The 19,518-nt window shown below is 43.6% G+C and overlaps 1 protein-coding gene across 1 annotated transcript; it reads left to right on the forward strand.

The window, feature by feature from the left end:
- On the forward strand, positions 1-7,447 carry MRPS10 (mitochondrial ribosomal protein S10). The gene is made up of 7 exons (XM_073672018.1): positions 1-130; positions 4,031-4,098; positions 5,576-5,651; positions 6,325-6,461; positions 6,864-6,972; positions 7,090-7,179; positions 7,289-7,447. The coding sequence occupies exons 1-7, from the start codon at positions 65-67 to the stop codon at positions 7,367-7,369; spliced, it is 627 nt and encodes a 208-aa protein (XP_073528119.1). The 5' UTR covers positions 1-64; the 3' UTR covers positions 7,370-7,447.
- The last annotated feature ends 12,071 nt before the right edge of the window (positions 7,448-19,518 follow it).

Genomic DNA, 19,518 nt, shown 5'->3' on the forward strand with positions numbered 1-19,518 from the left:
CTATTGTCACTTACGCAAAGAAGATGCGCCGGAAGTGACGGCATCGCTGGTGGTCAAAACGGACATGAGCGCCAGTGGAGGATTTGCCCTTCTCTCCCGCAGTGTGCTGGTGGCGGCCGCCCGTTGCCAGGTAAGTATAGTTGCTGTGGAGACGCGGGATGGCCGAGCTGTTTGTCGCAGTCATCTGTCTTTTATCAGACTGTGGGACTACAGGTCTCAGCGTGTCCTGTGTAAATCTAACTGGCTGTGACAGATTCCGCTTTACCCCACTGGCTTGTAGAGAGTCTGCGGGCGTCCTCCACCTTGTGTCACTCACATATAGACTCTGTTATATTGCTTCTGCCGCACTCAGCGCCTGCGACTCTCACTCCCGAATTGATGGGGTCTGTGAGCGCCACTCCTGGAGAGATTCTGTGAGTCCGGTCCACACTTCTCCTCTCCCTACTCAGAGCCTGGGAGTCCTGTCTGCACTTCACTCTCCCCACTCAGAGCCTGGGAGTCCTGTCTGCACTTCACTCTCCCCACTCAGAGCCTGGGAGTCCTGTCTGCACTTCACTCTCCCCACTCAGAGCCTGGGAGTCTTGTCTGCACTTCACTCTCCCCACTCAGAGCCTGGGAGTCCTGTCTGCACTTCACTCTCCCCACTCAGAGCCTGGGAGTCCTGTCTGCACTTCACTCTCCCCACTCAGAGCCTGGGAGTCCTGTCTGCACTTCACTCTCCCCACTCAGAGCCTGGGAGTCCTGTCTGCACTTCACTCTCCCCACTCAGAGCCTGGGAGTCCTGTCTGCACTTCACTCTCCCCACTCAGAGCCTGGGAGTCTTGTCTGCACTTCACTCTCCCCACTCAGAGCCTGGGAGTCCTGTCTGCACTTCTCCTCTCCCCCCTCCCTACTCAGAGCCTGGGAGTCCTGTCTGCACTTCACTCTCCCCACTCAGAGCCTGGGAGTCCTGTCTGCACTTCACTCTCCCCACTCAGAGCCTGGGAGTCTTGTCTGCACTTCACTCTCCCTACTCAGAGCCTGGGAGTCGTGTCTGCACTTCTCCTCTCCCCCCTCCCTACTCAGAGCCTGGGAGTCGTGTCTGCACTTCTCCTCTCCCCCCTCCCTACTCAGAGCCTGGGAGTCGTGTCTGCACTTCTCCTCTCCCCCCTCCCTACTCAGAGCCTGGGAGTCGTGTCTGCACTTCTCCTCTCCCCCCTCCCTACTCAGAGCCTGGGAGTCGTGTCTGCACTTCTCCTCTCCCCCCTCCCTACTCAGAGCCTGGGAGTCGTGTCTGCACTTCTCCTCTCCCCCCTCCCTACTCAGAGCCTGGGAGTCGTGTCTGCACTTCTCCTCTCCCCCCTCCCTACTCAGAGCCTGGGAGTCGTGTCTGCACTTCTCCTCTCCCCCCTCCCTACTCAGAGCCTGGGAGTCGTGTCTGCACTTCTCCTCTCCCCCCTCCCTACTCAGAGCCTGGGAGTCGTGTCTGCACTTCTCCTCTCCCCCCTCCCTACTCAGAGCCTGGGAGTCGTGTCTGCACTTCTCCTCTCCCCCCTCCCTACTCAGAGCCTGGGAGTCGTGTCTGCACTTCTCCTCTCCCCCCTCCCTACTCAGAGCCTGGGAGTCGTGTCTGCACTTCTCCTCTCCCCCCTCCCTACTCAGAGCCTGGGAGTCGTGTCTGCACTTCTCCTCTCCCCCCTCCCTACTCAGAGCCTGGGAGTCGTGTCTGCACTTCTCCTCTCCCCCCTCCCTACTCAGAGCCTGGGAGTCGTGTCTGCACTTCTCCTCTCCCCCCTCCCTACTCAGAGCCTGGGAGTCGTGTCTGCACTTCTCCTCTCCCCCCTCCCTACTCAGAGCCTGGGAGTCGTGTCTGCACTTCTCCTCTCCCCCCTCCCTACTCAGAGCCTGGGAGTCGTGTCTGCACTTCTCCTCTCCCCCCTCCCTACTCAGAGCCTGGGAGTCGTGTCTGCACTTCTCCTCTCCCCCCTCCCTACTCAGAGCCTGGGAGTCGTGTCTGCACTTCTCCTCTCCCCCCTCCCTACTCAGAGCCTGGGAGTCGTGTCTGCACTTCTCCTCTCCCCCCTCCCTACTCAGAGCCTGGGAGTCGTGTCTGCACTTCTCCTCTCCCCCCTCCCTACTCAGAGCCTGGGAGTCGTGTCTGCACTTCTCCTCTCCCCCCTCCCTACTCAGAGCCTGGGAGTCGTGTCTGCACTTCTCCTCTCCCCCCTCCCTACTCAGAGCCTGGGAGTCGTGTCTGCACTTCTCCTCTCCCCCCTCCCTACTCAGAGCCTGGGAGTCGTGTCTGCACTTCTCCTCTCCCCCCTCCCTACTCAGAGCCTGGGAGTCGTGTCTGCACTTCTCCTCTCCCCCCTCCCTACTCAGAGCCTGGGAGTCGTGTCTGCACTTCTCCTCTCCCCCCTCCCTACTCAGAGCCTGGGAGTCGTGTCTGCACTTCTCCTCTCCCCCCTCCCTACTCAGAGCCTGGGAGTCGTGTCTGCACTTCTCCTCTCCCCCCTCCCTACTCAGAGCCTGGGAGTCGTGTCTGCACTTCTCCTCTCCCCCCTCCCTACTCAGAGCCTGGGAGTCGTGTCTGCACTTCTCCTCTCCCCCCTCCCTACTCAGAGCCTGGGAGTCGTGTCTGCACTTCTCCTCTCCCCCCTCCCTACTCAGAGCCTGGGAGTCGTGTCTGCACTTCTCCTCTCCCCCCTCCCTACTCAGAGCCTGGGAGTCGTGTCTGCACTTCTCCTCTCCCCCCTCCCTACTCAGAGCCTGGGAGTCGTGTCTGCACTTCTCCTCTCCCCCCTCCCTACTCAGAGCCTGGGAGTCGTGTCTGCACTTCTCCTCTCCCCCCTCCCTACTCAGAGCCTGGGAGTCGTGTCTGCACTTCTCCTCTCCCCCCTCCCTACTCAGAGCCTGGGAGTCGTGTCTGCACTTCTCCTCTCCCCCCTCCCTACTCAGAGCCTGGGAGTCGTGTCTGCACTTCTCCTCTCCCCCCTCCCTACTCAGAGCCTGGGAGTCGTGTCTGCACTTCTCCTCTCCCCCCTCCCTACTCAGAGCCTGGGAGTCGTGTCTGCACTTCTCCTCTCCCCCCTCCCTACTCAGAGCCTGGGAGTCGTGTCTGCACTTCTCCTCTCCCCCCTCCCTACTCAGAGCCTGGGAGTCGTGTCTGCACTTCTCCTCTCCCCCCTCCCTACTCAGAGCCTGGGAGTCGTGTCTGCACTTCTCCTCTCCCCCCTCCCTACTCAGAGCCTGGGAGTCGTGTCTGCACTTCTCCTCTCCCCCCTCCCTACTCAGAGCCTGGGAGTCGTGTCTGCACTTCTCCTCTCCCCCCTCCCTACTCAGAGCCTGGGAGTCGTGTCTGCACTTCTCCTCTCCCCCCTCCCTACTCAGAGCCTGGGAGTCGTGTCTGCACTTCTCCTCTCCCCCCTCCCTACTCAGAGCCTGGGAGTCGTGTCTGCACTTCTCCTCTCCCCCCTCCCTACTCAGAGCCTGGGAGTCGTGTCTGCACTTCTCCTCTCCCCCCTCCCTACTCAGAGCCTGGGAGTCGTGTCTGCACTTCTCCTCTCCCCCCTCCCTACTCAGAGCCTGGGAGTCGTGTCTGCACTTCTCCTCTCCCCCCTCCTTACTCAGAGCCTGGGAGTCGTGTCTGCACTTCTCCTCTCCCCCCTCCCTACTCAGAGCCTGGGAGTCTCACCTTCTTCCATCATCACACAGCGATTGACAGCTTTTCTATATATGAGGTATTTGCTGTATATCGGACATCCGTCCTTAGATGCTGCAATTATAGTGGATTTAAGGTATGTGTGTACAGAAATTTCTGCATCTCTTGGCAGGAAAACACAGCCTCAAAAAACATTGCGTTTTTTCAGTGCAAAAACGTACAGAATTGACATGCTTCAGATTATTTTCTGCACCAAATCTGCAAATCAAAAATACTCAAGGTGTGCATGACACTTCAAGTTTCTCATTCACTTTGCTTGGAAATCTGCAATGTGTGCACACATCCTTAAGGGAGAAATATATATTTTTTTTCCTTCTGCTTGTGTCCTAGGTGCTGAGAACAGGGCGGCCTCCCTCCTGTGTCTGCATTGTCACCCAGACTTACAGACGCAACGTAACGTGAGTACAGTAGTGATGTCTCCAGGAATAACGCATCTTGTACATGGATGGTCTGTGAAGTTCTGTTTTCTTTCTGTCTTAATTTTTGCATTGAATAAAGCTGCTCTCGTTTTATACAACTATTACTTTACAGTTTACGTCCTCTTTTTTTCTTTCTATGATCACTTATGTCATGACGTGCACAGAAACTCATCTATAAATGTGCTGACTCCACCTTTTTGACTTTCCAAAATCCCTGACATCTAGTGTGCTATATCCATGTTCTCAACTAATTCTTTGGTCAATTGTTTCAATTAATCACAATGATAAAAAACTTTGCAAACTGTGTCATCAACTTCTGTAGTCCTATATCTACTTGGTGACAATGCAAGTTCTGGACAGTTCAGTCGTGCGGTCACATTCGTGTCTTTACTTCTTACAATCTGCTGAATCTACAGTGAAAAGTAGAGAACTGATGGGGGCAACATGGCTGCTGTGCCTGATCTCTTATCATTGGCACACTTCTTTATTTGATATTTTGGATGAATTGGTATCTAGCTAATAGGCAGATAAATAATTATTATTAGATAGATACTGTAGATATATATTAGGCTGTGTTTGTGAACTCTGACTACAAGAACAACTTTAGAGAGCCATTAGCCACGCAGGCTGCCGGCCTAACATTTAGCCTCTCCCATCTCTCCCTTACACCTGAGAGCTCGGCTCAGCCAAGCGTAGCAGTGTTTTCTACAGGGAGAAGAAAACCTTTAAGGCTATGTTCATGCTGGGTTGTTTTTGTTTTTATAAGAGTTCAAAAACCACAAGATTTAATGCAGAAATCGCTTGAGGAAACTCCTTTTTTTGTGGGAGGTTTTCGAGTTTTTTTTCTTTTCTTGAAGTTTTTCCTGAAGCGGTCTGTGCAGCCTTTTGATTGGACAGTGCCTGGTTTGCAGCAGATTCCACCAGGATCTGCTTCAATGAAGTGACATGCACTTCTTTTTTCTTTCACCGCAGGAGTAGGGGATGAACGGACCCGTGGTAGTTCAGGTTCTGGTACCCAATCGAACTTTAGTCCAAAGTTCCATTCGGGTACCAGAACTTTACCCGAACTTGACCCTGAACCCCATTGAAATCAACGGGGACCCGACCTTTGGAGCCCTCTGTCTCTCTCCTAAAACAGATTCCAGGAGAAGTCATGTTCTGCACAGGACACTAGGTTAGAGTTCGGATTCACTCATCTCTACCCCGGAGTTCTTCAAAACCTATAAAGGGGGGAAAAAATAATCCTCCAAAAACTCCTCATATGAATAGAAAAGGTGGATTTCAAATAGAAATTGAGTAAGAGTTCTTCAGGAGTTTTTGAAACTGTTTTTGAAGAAGATTTTGGTGTTTCCATTGCAAAAACGTAGGAAAAAAAAATCCATGTGAGCATAGCGAGAGACTCGCCACTCCTGGGGAAAAAATAAGAATTGTCTTATTTATTTTATTTTCATTAAAGAAATACCAGCCATGCTGTACCCACCGAGACATCAGCAGCTCCTCCAAATAATCTACAGTCCAGAGTGCAGAAGTTGGTAAGTTTCCAGATGGTTTAATATATGTTTTCTGAGATCACATTAGTGTAGTCTCCATAGGATAATCCATAGGATAATCTATCAATTTGTGATCATCCAGGGTCTGACTGAATGAGGGGATTGGAGGGCTACAATCCCTTCACTACCGTAACTCTGGTCCTGGTCCTGCAGCTCAACAGGAGAAACCAAGGAACCAATTCATTATTGTATTTACATCTTTTTAATCCAGTCTTTGGTGTTTTTTGCCCATTTTTGATTTGCACCTTTATTATGTTCGCCATTGGGGACATGGTTTTTTTTGTTTTCCTATTCATCAAATGCAACTTTTTAAATAGTGCAAGTTTTTGCGCAATTGCTTTCCAGTGCCTTCACCCTTAAGTAATTTTATTCATGTCTGAATTTTTTGTGCAAATTGAGACATTTTGCGCTAAAGAAAAGGCACAAATACAGTAAAAGGCAGAAAAAGAGCATTTTTCATTGCTAGATGTGCTAGCAATTCTGGTGTCTGAATTTGTGCTAGATGTGTAGTGACATCTGGAGCCTACGTAGTGTGCGGAAGTCATGACCATGGATCCATACTGAGGGGGTTCAGTTTGTGATTGTGTGGTGAGGGAGGAGAATGATGCACAGGATACGTCACTGTTTTACAAGCTGTTTATTTCCATTGATACAGATAAGCACTACTGACGAACCAGACGTCCTGTACAAGACTATAGAAGTGTTAGTGAAGGGCCATGATAAGTCTGTGCTGGACAGCTATGAATACTTCACAGTCCTGGCAGCTAAAGAGCTCGGCCTCTCTCTGGAGGTGTAAGTATGAAGGGGGACGTATCACATTGGCATTATTTTATATGGTGTAAAGCTTACACGCTCTAGGTCAATTTTTGCACATTTAATCGGCCATTAAAAGAAGCCTTATCCCAACATAAAATCGTTAAAATGAAGTTGCTTAATTCAGCAGATCCCTCAAGGATTCACCTTCAGCAATTTTCATCGATCACCCCATTTTGCCGGTGGAAGTTCAGTTTGTCCGCACTTGTCATCTTCAGTGACCACTGGAGATAACAATGGTGGCCAAATGTATATTTTCTTTTTACAGCAAAGTGAAAAATTTAGACTAGAGGGCAATAAACTCAATGGCAGCTCTTCCGCTTCCTGTCACTTCTCTCAGATCTACACTCATTTACTTTTTTTTTTTTTTCTTGTTTATAGGCACGAGCCAAAGAGGAAGATTGAACGTTTCACCCTCTTAAAATCGATCCACATTTTCAAGAAACACAGAGTCCAGTATGAGATGAGGACACTTTACAGATGCTTTAAGGTAAGAACATGAATATGGCTATATAGATAAATCCAAAAGCCTTTGTTCTTTGTAACACATGGAGGGGTCCTGGTATTCATCATATCTATCTCTAATTCTATCCCATGTTATCTGCAGCTGAGACATCTGACGGGCAGCACAGCAGACGTGTACTTAGAATATATCCAGCGTAACGTCCCTGAAGGTGTGGCCTTAGAGATCTCAAAGGTAACCAGAAAAATAACCTGGGATTGTCTGAGTGCAGAAGAAGCTGTCTGATCTGAGCTCTGGATTACTGGGGCATAAAATTAACTTGAACAATTTATTCTATTCTCAGACCAAACTCGAAAAATTACCGGAACATCTAAAACAGCCGATATGGGAAACACTGGACAAGGAACAAAAAGAGCCCTTGTGAACTGTACCGCTGTGTTTCTGGGGCTGTAGTGAACCTGTTATAATAAATATGTTGTATCGCACGGTTTGCCACATACAAGATATTGTTGTTTTTCTGACACACAATAGACCTTTGAACTAGGTACATGTGGACCAATCCAAGCATCACCTTATTAGTAGCAGTAAGTCTAAAAAATACTCAAGTGTTTCCTAGTCCCCTCTGCCATTGTATGATGCACGCAGTGCTCTCGATCTACAAATCTCAAGATGATTTCGCACTGCTTACATGACGTGTACAAATTTCGATCGTATGAAATGGCTGGATGCCATAGCCTCACGGATGGATACCTCTGCGATGCTGGAACAAAGCTGCAGGTATACTTTCAGCGTGGCTTCTCATGTTCCAGGGAAGCAGCGCCAATGAGATTCTGTGAAAACAGTATAATCTGCTGTCACTAATGCGCTCAATACATTTGTTGCAACCAGAAGAAAAATGAATACTTGCATCAAGCTGCTTCCAGTGTGCCAGGACGGCTGTAGCACCTTTGCTCCTCTCTTAATTTAGATCCTTCTAGTACCCGTCCTTCTTTCCACATCAGGTAGTAATGCTTACCTGTCTTCTCTCCAGGGTAGGTGGCTTTATAGTTTTGCATTAATAAAGAGAATTTATCAACAGGTTTCTGCTGAATAAGGTAGGAGCAAAAACTGATTCTAGCACTGTCACATGCTGAGCTTCTGGCTGTAGGTTGTATACTACACTGTTATCTGCTGCAAATCTACCAGTCCTATCAGGGATGAGCACCTTTCAATGTAAACCTTAATATTCATGAGCCCTGTCTATTCGGACCCCTATCCAGCCTATACATAGGCAGACAGCTGCTGGAGGCTGGGGTCAGACAAGTCTGAAAATTGCTCCGAGTGCTTGTAGCTGCACTGGATGAGGGCCGAAGCCGCCTGTTAAGAGCAATTTTCTACATGGACTGACATATTGGCTATAATGGGTGTAGTCCATGGACAACACACTTCTGTATAAGACACTCATCTTGACAAGTCATAACACATCCACTGATGGCAAGTCAATGCATGGAGTATTGATTTACTTCAAATAGCTCTGGTCTCTCTGTTCATTAACTCTCCCTGTAGTTGGAGCCTCAGTAACCAGCAAATTGTAATGTGTGAAGATGGGAATAACCCCTTAATATTGGCTGCAGAATAAAGTGGGTGGTGCAGGTTTTTCCATTCACACCAATTCTGGTTTGTATAAACGCAACCTTAAAGGGGTATTCCCATCTTCAAGCTCCTATCCCAATATGTAGTAGGTATAGTCATATTAGCAAATATCTCCAATTAGAAATGTTGTATAGTTCTTCTGATTCGCTATATCACTTACCCCAGGTGTAGGGCATTGCAGTGGCTTAGAAGGCTTAGAAGTTGTAACCAAACAGCTGTCTCTATAGGAATGGTCGTAGCCTTCAATATCTAAGCTGCTGAAATGCCCTGCACATGGGGTAAGTGACATAGCGAATCTGAACTATACTACATATCTAAGTGGAGGTATTTGCTAATATTATTATTACACCACCTACATATTGGGATAGGATCTTACAGATGGGAATACCCCATTAAGCTCCAGACAATGTGCTAACGTGTTTTAAGCTGGCCATAGAAGTGATGACTGTCGGCTATCTCTCCGGACTCTTGCGTACATGTTTTCAATGGGGAGAGGAGAAAGCTGCAGCCAGACTGCTGATAGCTGTTTATTATGTTTTAAATCAAAAGGATATTGGGATTAAAATTCTGACTTCCTATCCTTCTCTTCACGGACATTTGTGAGGGGGACACAAGGAAGCCCCCTTTTCATATTAGATGGTCGGCCACTCCTGCCAAAATCAGACGGGTTTGCTGACTAATGAATACAGAGCTGGGCAATTACCCATGTCCTTCTCAGAAGAACTTGTGAGGCCGCATCCCAAACTGTCTTTCTTGGGAACTGTTTTATAAGGGTTGGTGAAAATTGCACAGGACACCAGAACCTTCATTTTTATTAGTTAATTTTTTTTATATTATATAGATAACAAACAAGTCACAAAATAGGGAGCGGGGATTTATATATCTGTCCCTTTTCTAAGCAATGAGGCAGCCCGATGGCATAGAACGCCTCTCTGCAATGCTCTTATGGGACAGCAGAGGTGGATGTGGCTCCTGGAGGATTTGTCAGCTGTTTATTGATTTTTGTATTGACATAGTTAATGCTTACAAAGCCTTAGTCTAATCACATAGACATTCTGAAGAGAGGTGGACACAAGGAGTAATACTCCATGAAATCGGTGTTGCCTGTTTTAAGTAATAAGGGCAATCTGAACATATTTTGTAATTTCCTAGTCCTTCGTCACAGCACGTAGCGCTGCCTGCACATAATATCACATCCAGAAAAAAGTAATAAAACCTCACACATTGGAAAACAGGACATCCTGATAAGAATAACCCTGGCCTACGCGTTTCAAACCAACGACTGTATGCGGTTCTTCTTCACGGCATGTGAAGTTTTATTAGTTTTTTTTCTGGATATACTAGTGTTATTGTTTTTATTTTATGTCGGATACAAGCGCTGGATTTTTTATTTTATTTTTTGCTTGGATTTATATTCTTACTTTTCCCATCAGGATTCGTTTGTTACTGGGCACCGTTTCTTTTAAATAAATAAATGTAAAAAAAGGCGAGTTGAACATTTTTTTTGGGTTCTTCGTGTGTCAGACCCTGAGGCCTGAACGACACCTCCGCAACTTGATCACCTGTCAAAATGCCTCATGTGCAGCTGTCACTATGGACGGCGAAATAAGAGGGGTTAAACTGCTGGATCGGTGAGAATACCGATCCCAGCAGTTACATCAGGAGCCCGGCTGTGTATAGCAGCTGATTGTACTGATACAAAAGCAGCACTGTGCCATTAGCATCATGTACATATCAGCGAAGGAGCACACAGGGACGTGCTTATAACAAATATATTAAATTGCACTAGAGGGTTAAATGTTTCTGGAAATTGGAAACACACAATCTTGTGTGATGCAACTGAGAAAACATGGGCCTCTCTGTGATGGGGTGCAGAGTATGGATGATCGGTGTCTGCAAACCTGATCAAATTGTCTATAAACTTACCTGCTGCTTCTGGTCTGTGTAATTGGTCACACAAATAAGCTTCGGAGAACTTAACAGAACAGATTTTCAGAAGTAGCCTGTGCCATTATTTTATGTTTTATACCCACCAGAGAAAAAAAAAAAGGAAGCCAACAAGAAAGCAGCTGGCATTACATAAGCGGAAAGCAGATCCACAGCAGAGATGGAGAAATCCGGCTCTAATCTAAGGTGGGAGGGTGCGCAGGTGGTTCTGACAGCTGAGAACAGTTACTGTTAAATTCTGATGGATCATGCTCGTCTTTCTCAGCAGTCCGTTTAATTAAAGTCTAAATCATTGTCTATTTGTTTTACAGCCATAGCGCTAACATTAGATGCCCCCAGGACTGATGCATCATTGTCTGCTGGTCTTACCTTATATTTCTAGCTATACACTCCCGGGCTGGTATAGATTCAACACTGCACTAAAATCAATGTAAAACCTAACAGAATCGTCAGCAGAGAGACAAAATAATATATTATATATATCTAATATACACACACACACAGTACAGACCAAAAGTTTGGACACACCTCATTTAAAAAAATTTCTGTATTTTCTCATGTGAGCCAGTTTCTTTGTAGCGCTTGATGGTTTTTGCAACTGCACTTGGGGACACTTTCAAAGTTTTCCCAATTTTTCGGACTGACTGACCTTCATTTCTTAAAGTAATGATGGCCACTCGTTTTTCTTTACTTAGAATTTGTATTATGGCAAAAAAAAGTAGCTAACAGTCTATTCAGTAGGACTATCAGCTGTGTATCCACCAGACTTCTGCACAACACAACTGATGGTCCCAACCCCATTTATAAGGCAACAAATCCCACTTATTAAACCTGACAGGGCACACCTGTGAAGTGAAAACCATTTCCGGTGACTACCTCTTGAAGCTCATCAAGAGAATGCCAAGAGTGTGCAAAGCAGTCATCAAAGCAAAAGGTGGCTACTTTGAAGAACCTAGAATATAAGACATATTTTCAGTTGTTTCACACTTTTTTTGTTAAGTATATAATTCCACATGTGTTAATTCATAGTTTTGATGCCTTCAGTGTGAATGTACAATTTTCATAGTCATGAAAATACAGAAAAATCTTTAAATGAGAAGGTGTGTCCAAACTTTTGGTCTGTACTATATATAGATATATATATATATCTATATATAGATATATATATATATCCATATCCCCCAAGACCTAGTTGTAAGCATGTGCCTAACAGTTATGAAATGTAGAAACTGGGTTTATAAAATGTAATGAAGTCACTTCCCTACAGTATCATTATAAGTTTGTACAATGGCCATGATGACAAGTGACATTGTTTAAACTTTTTGCAGATTTATAATAGTTTTAAAAAAAATAAACAGTTTCAGCTTGTGGCACCACAGTCTCCTACTCCAGTTTGGTATGTGTTGGATAGTCTCATAATTTCCATCATATAATCTTACTACATAAAGAACTTAATGTTGAGGCGAGTCTGAGAAAACATCAGCTGACGCTGTTTTGTTACTCTTTGTTGTCTTGTCAAGTTATATACATACGTATTTCTATTTCATAAGCAGGTTGATTCTGTGTTGTAGCATTAAGTTTTGAGTTAATCAGAAAAAAAACATCAGTAGAAGCTGTGTTGGTAAGTTATTGTTATTGATTGTAATAATGGCAAAGCCAGAGTAAATAAAAAATGAACAGATCAGTAGAAGCTGTGTTAAAGTAATGTTGTTGAATGTACAGAAAGTGCTCAAAAGTTTACATACCCTGGCAGAATTTTTCCTTTCTTGGCCTTGTTTCAGAGAATATGAATGATAACCAAAAAAACTTTTTCCCCACTCATGGTTATTGGTTGGGTGAAGCCATTTATTGTCAAACTACTATGTTTTCTCTTTTCAAATCTTAATGACAACCAAATGACCCTGATCAAAGTTCACATACCCCAGGTCTTAATACCGTGTATTGCCCCCTCTAAGATCAATGACAGCTTGAAGTCTTTTGTGGTAGTTGTGGATGAGGTTCTCTATTTTCTCAGATGGTAAAGCTGCCCATTCTTCTTGGCAAAAAGCCTCCAGGGCTGGGCTGTCTAGCATGAACTGCACTCTTGAGATCTCCCCAGAGTGGCTTAATGATATTGAAGTCAGGAGACTGAGATGGCTACTCCAGAACCTTCACTTTGTTCTACTGTAGCCAATGACAGGTCGACTCGGCCTTGTGTTTTGGATCGTTGTCATGTTGGAACGTCCAAGTATGTCCCGTGTGCAGCTTCCGGGATGATGAGTGCAAATTTGCCTCCAGTATTTGCTGATAACGTGCAGAATTCATCTTTCCTTCAACTTTTACCAAGTTTCCTGTGCCTTTGTAGCTCACACATCCCCAAAACATCAGCGATCCACCTCCGTGCTTTACTATAGGAATGGTGTTCCTTTCTCCAAATGTAACATTTATGGTTGTGGCCAAAAAGTTCAATTTTGATCTCATCACTCCAAATTACCTTGTTCCAGGGGTTTTGAGGCTTGTCTCTGTGCTGTTTGGCGTACTGTAGGCAAGATACTTTGTGGCATTTGCGCAGTAATGGCTTTCTTCTGGCGCCTCGACCATGCAGTCGATTTTTCTTCAAGTGCCTCCTATTGTGCATCTTGAAACAACCACACCGCTAATTTTCAGAGAGTCCTGAATTTCAGCTGATGTTATTTGTGGGTTTTTCTTTGCATCCCGAACATAGTTACATAGTTTATAAGGCCGAAAAAAGACAAGCGTCCATCCAGTTCAGCCTATTTCTTGTGCACTGCAGCTATTCCGCAGCGTTGATCCAGGGGAAGGCAAAAAAAACACCATGCGGTATAGGCCAATTTACATCATTGAGGAAAAATTCACTTCCCGACACCAATCTGGCAGTCAGAATAAATCCCTGGATTAATTAACTAAGCATAAGATGTAATTTTATTGTTCTCAAGAAAGGCATCCAGGCCTCTCTTGAACTCATTAAGTGAGTTGGACATCACCACTTCCTCTCCCAGAGAGTTCCAGAGTCTCACGGCTCTGACCGTAAAGAATCCCCTTCTATGCTGGTGCAGGAACCTCCTTTCCTCCAGACGCATAGTGTGCCCCCTCGTCTTTGTCACCATCCTTGGTATAAACAGGTAATGGGAGAGATCTCTGTACTGCCCCCTGATGTATTTATACATGCTTATGAGGTCTCCCCTAAGCCTTCTCTTTTCCAACGTAAATAGGCCTAATTTTGACAATTTTCCTGGCAGTTGTGGCCGAAATTCTTCTTGATCTACTTGACCGTGGTTTGGTTTTTACAGAGCCCCTGATTTTCCATTTGTTAATCACAGTTTGATCGCTGCTGACTGGCATTATCAATTCCTTGGATATCTTTTTGTATTCCTTTCTTGTGTTATACAGTTCAACTACCTTTTCCCGTAGATCTGTTGACAATTCTTTTGCTTTCCCTATGACTCACATTCCAGAAACGTCAGTGGCTGGATGAAAGATGCAAGAGTCTGTCTGTAACCCAGAAATTCACTCAGCTTTTATGCACACACACACACTGATTACAACAGGTCACAGGTGAGGATGTTACCTTTAGTAGCCATTCAAACCCATTTGTGTCAAATTCTGTGCATGTTATCAAGCCAAAATCACCAGGGTATGTGAACTTTTGATCAGGGTCATTTGGATGTTTTTGGTTGTCATTAAGATTTAAAAAGAGAAAACACAGTAGTTTGACAATAAATGGCTTCACCCAACCAATAACAAAAAACTTTTTCTCCACTCATGGTTATCATTCATATTCTCAGAAACAAGGCCAAGAAAGGAAAAATTCTGCTGGGGTATGTAAACTTTTGAGCACAACTGTATGTATATAACTTGGCAAAACCACAAAGAGTAACAAAACTTCAGCTGATGTTTTTCTCAGACTCACCTCAACATTAAGCTCTTTATGTAATAAGATGACAACTTTGTTGTTTATTGTGTAAAAAGGCTGAAAGTAAATAGACATGGGTAATTTGAGTTAGTTTTTATTATGTAGAGCACACTTTTCTAGCTTCCGAAACTTATTTGTTTCGGAACTCGGGCTGCTAGTCCATATAATAGGTGTTTAAGATGAACTTATCTGTCCACATAATTATGCCTCTACGCATTTTCCCTTGTTTGGTGTGAGGTTCATCAGGTGGTGGAAATGAAGGATCCAGCCCAGTGGTGTACATTTCCCATTCAGGGGATTATATGAAGAAAATTATGATTGTAATTTATATTGGTGGATCACTTTTATCATGAGTGCACCAATATAAAAAGTGGTTCATTTCGATGCCTGAGGGCAAATCTTGTGGTGGATTAATTTGATCTTCTCGTATTTATTCGATTTTGACCTGTACGATAGGTATGTATAATATTGCTGTTATCTGGGTTAATTCCTGTATCTCTGACTTTATCTCATCATCTCTGCAAAGGCTTTTTTTTTTTCTGGAGATATAAACCGGACTTGGCAATTGGATGATATATCCAATTCTCCGTGGTCATTTCTCTTATACCTATTTTTCATTTATTAATTGTGGGGAGCCTTGTATAGAGATGTATACATTTATGCATAATCATATTTGTATAATACAACTTTTGAGGCTATCATCCCATTTTGTTTGACACCTTAGCCAGTGGATATCTTATTGATTAATCTGAATAGAGAGGCTTGGGCACATCAGGGATAGCCAACGAGGAGCAGGGTCACCACTGTCAACTCTTTAGGGTGCCAACCTCCACGGCCAATACATACAGTGGCGTCCGTTATTCCGTATGGAGGACTATTATTCTGTATGGAGGACTTTGTGGGGCTCATTATACTGTATATTGGTTGGCCCACAACTTTGTTTAAGTTTTTCATTTTGGCCCTCTGTGTATTTGAGTTTGACATCCCTGATTTAGACCATCCTATTCTATCTACAGTGACACTGAAGTAATGTGTCGCATCTATTGGTCAGATTTCATATTTGTGTTGTTTGCATTGTGTGTGTTTTGGCACTTTATAGAGTGATTTAAGGGGGTTTTTTTTCTGTAAACTTTCCTAAGGATAGGTCATCAATTGCTATATCCTGGACAACTCCTGTAAGCACAGCGGCTCACTTCATGTTACCTGCACAGCGATTCTCAATGCACCTGCTGTACAGGGAACTTAGGACATTCAAGCGAATAATGCAATGTTTTTAGCTTCCTGCATGGAGGATGGATGAGGGAGTAACTGTGCAAGAAAAACCAAGGCCAGCTTCACTCGTCACACATTCACGGTCCAAGGACTGACCACCCAAAACTCAGTCTCATAGGCATATAAGATTGCAGAGGTCTTGACAGCAGGCCAGATATGGTCAGTTCTGAAACTGCAAATGTTGGATGTGTGAAAGAGGCCTAAAAAGAGCTAAAATGATGAACTACTACTGCAGCTCTCTTAGGATCACTGGTAATCTCAGCAGTCAGACCCTCACCCTTCAGGAGCAGATTGTTTATCCTAGAAATGTACCTTCATTTGTAATGGTGGGATAACTTCTTTAAGGTATTTATTTTCTAATTAGAGCTAAGAAGTTAGGAACACACAAAGCAGTAGCAGCTTACAGCTTGGTTTCCAGATGGCAGCATGAATTTGCACTTGAAGCCTTACCTGCTAAAGAAACCCCAGGGGATGAGCGCACACAGGAAAATCACAATCACTCTCACCTTAAAAAAATGCTCTTCTTCTATGGTCTGTAAGCCATCTTCTACATGCTTCAAAAGGGTGACAATAATAGCAACAACAGCATCATTCTTTCAGTCAGACAGATCAGTAACAATACTCATATGTGGTAGGACAAATTTACCCACTGGTGCGAGTATAATGGAGGTTATTGGAAACCTATTCCCACACTAAAGCCCCTCAGAGCTGGAATCGGAGCGCTGGCTACGGCAGCAGCTTTATTTTCCTCTGTAACGCTTTGGGTAAATCGTCTTTTGTGTTTTTTATCGTAATACACACAGAGCAGCCACGGATCTCTTTCACATGCATGATATTAGCTGATGCTCGTTCTTGACGTATATGTACGCTTTTATGCCTGCTTTACCATGCTGATTAAAGGGATTTTCTACTCTATCAGATCAGTGTGAGTGACAGCTGGCACCACCACAAATCAGCTGTTATTAGGAGTTACAACTGCCCTCTGCAGGAACGGCTAGCAGCTGATCCATAGGGGTGCTGGGTGTCGGACCCCCACTTAAGTTATGCATCATACACTTGAGACCACCTTCATTTTCTCAGTGTATTCTAAGCTTTTTGTATTAAATAGAGAGCTTCAAATCTCTGGCAGAGGCGGGCAGAGATATGCTAAATGTAAGCCTGTCTTTGCCAATTATATGGAGTTTTCATGAGCTAGCCGCGTACTTATTTACTAAAGAGTTCAATGTATATATGGTGTATGCAGCCAAGCGCCCTCTAGTGATGGCTGCAGGCAAACATAATTGATTATTTAATTGAATGTCTGGAATAAAATGGTTAACTAACCCAAACCCTAAAACAATATGTTAAGAAATTATAAAGCATATAGTTGTGGGCCTATTTAAATTCAATAAAAAATACATTGTTTTCAATAGAAGAGTTACTTGAGGCTCTCTCTGCGTATTTACCTATATTCTTTTTATTATTGTCTCCTTCTATATATTAGTGGTTTCCGTTCTGCGTAGGCCCAGGTATGCACTGAGACGCGCCAGGGCATATGCACTGAGACGCGCCAATAATTCAGAATACTTGTTAGTGCAATTTTTGCAATCTGAGTGTGACATACCGATCTTCATATATGTCTGCACAGTAAAGGAGGTGTTTGCATATATGGCTATGTTTACAGCTACATTAATTGTTGTTTTTTCCAGCGGAGTAGGGGGCAACACAGTTTATAGACTTCTGTCATCAACAAAAATCTATTTCTGCTGAAACCATTAACCTTACTAATAAGTAAGAAAATATATATACACACACACACACACATGTAAATTTGTATTGGGATTTTAAAAAAAAAAGACAAAAGAAAAAAAAATGTATTAAACATTTAGAATAAATACTGTTGAGGCAGGAGTATACATTTAGCTTAGCGTTACAATGTAAACATATCTTAACTTCAGGAAAAAAGAAATGTAACATTTCTGTAAAAATAAAAATACAGAACAATTTTCTGGTGTGTAAGTAACAAACTGTATAAATTAATCGATAATTGACCAATGTTTTGCAGTTGGCTAAAGGAATACTTAAAAATATAAAGTCCCTTTTTTTCAGCCCTCAGCAGAATAATATATAGGAGGGGAGAACTCCTCCATGTAAAGTGAACAGTTCGCCGTAGTAGCTAGGTTTTTACAGCAATGCTGAAATAAATTACATTTCTAAAAACAATAATACTTGGTGAACGATAGGTTTTTGCTCACATTATAAAACATTTTTTTTTTCTAGATGCAGTACACAGTCTCGTTAAGGTTTTACAAGCATAGTAATGTATAGTAACAGTAATGCAGAAAAATAAACAGATGCATTACGTAACCGGTACAGATTACAATTATGCCGGCTATGCAACCTTCGCACCAGGTCAACCTCTCTATGCACGATAAGTTCGGCCTTTTGCTTTATTGCTACTCACAACATTTCAGCATCTTAAGTGTTCACAATTTTTATTTTTTTTTACATTTAGTGTTACAAATAACAGTATAATTCTTATTTTTAAAGTTTGATATATAGTGCTTATAATACACAGGAAGAAAACCCCCCAAAAAATAAAAAACAGAACACCGAGAGCCGTCTTTAAAATGTTGCACACAAGTCCAATACTTAAGTGTTATAATTAAGGTTAACGCTTGACCCATCTTGTAATTCTGTCCCGTTGTGCAACAGCCAAATGTCCACGCAATTAATATGGAGTACATGTTAGATAAAATGTCCAAAGAGGAAAAAGATCATTTGTCTTATGTAATGCAGTTTGGCATTTTATTTTTTGACTCTGCCTTTTAATGCATGAGGGCTGCTGGGAAAAAAAAAAAGTTCAAACTATTTTGGCAATAAAGGACCCTTAAAAAAAAAAAAAAAAAAAATATTGATTCACTCTCCAGCCACATAAAAGCTGTTATGGATGGTAAACAGTGTGTCTCTTTGAAAGCGTCTGCCACCTGGCGGTGCAGGCCATCTCTGGCCCCGGCCAGGTGGCGGAGGATGTGCTGCAGCACCGCGTCCATTGGGAAAGCTGTGTGGGAGGATAAAATCACAAGTGTTTGCTATGACTGGTTTCAAGAAAAGAAAAAAGCTAGTATGATTTAAAAAAAAAAAAAAAAAAAAAAAAAAAAAAAAAAAAAAATGAAAAAAACAAAAAGTGTATTCTACTTTTATATATACAGTACTGCATGCAAGAGCAACATGGCACCAAGATAGTTATTAAGCTACAGCTATGCCTCTAAAATGAAGGCCGATATATTATTAGGAAATTCTTAATTTACAGTGGGTACGGAAAGTATTCAGACCCCTTTACATTTTTCACTCTTTGTTTCATTGCAACCATTTGGTCTATTCGAAAAAGTTCATTTTTTTTCTCCTTAAAGTACACTCTGCACCCCATCTTGACATAAAAAACCCCCAGAAAAGTAGAAATTTTTGCAAATTTATGCAAAAAGAAAAACTGAAATATCACATGGTCATAAGTATTCAGACCCTTTGCTCAGACACTCATATTTAACTCACATGCTGCCCATTTCCTTGTGATCCTCCTTGAGATGGTTCTACTCCTTCATTGGAGTCCAGCTGTGTTTAATTAAACTGATAGGACTTGATTTGGAAAGGCACACACCTGTCTATATAAGACCTCACAGCTCACGTCAGACCAAATGAGAATCATGAGCTCAAAGGAACTGCCCAAGGAGCTCAGAGACAGAATTGTGGCAAGGCACAGATCTGGCCAAGGTTATAAAAGAATTCCTGCATTACTCAAGGTTCATAAGAGTACAGTGGCCTCCATAATC

Source organism: Phyllobates terribilis, unplaced genomic scaffold (assembly GCF_046119375.1).
Source record: "Phyllobates terribilis strain yellow unplaced genomic scaffold, ASM4611937v1 Scaffold_3__8_contigs__length_932513732, whole genome shotgun sequence".
Classification (NCBI taxonomy): Eukaryota; Metazoa; Chordata; class Amphibia; order Anura; family Dendrobatidae; genus Phyllobates; species Phyllobates terribilis.

Bases quoted from the DNA above. Each gene is read 5' to 3' on its own strand.
- MRPS10 (XM_073672018.1), top strand. From the start codon at position 65: ATGAGCGCCAGTGGAGGATTTGCCCTTCTCTCCCGCAGTGTGCTGGTG. The intron at 4,099-5,575 runs GTGAGTACAGTA...TTTTCATTAAAG, and splicing joins ACTTACAGACGCAACGTAAC to AAATACCAGCCATGCTGTAC. The intron at 5,652-6,324 runs GTAAGTTTCCAG...CCATTGATACAG, and splicing joins AGTCCAGAGTGCAGAAGTTG to ATAAGCACTACTGACGAACC.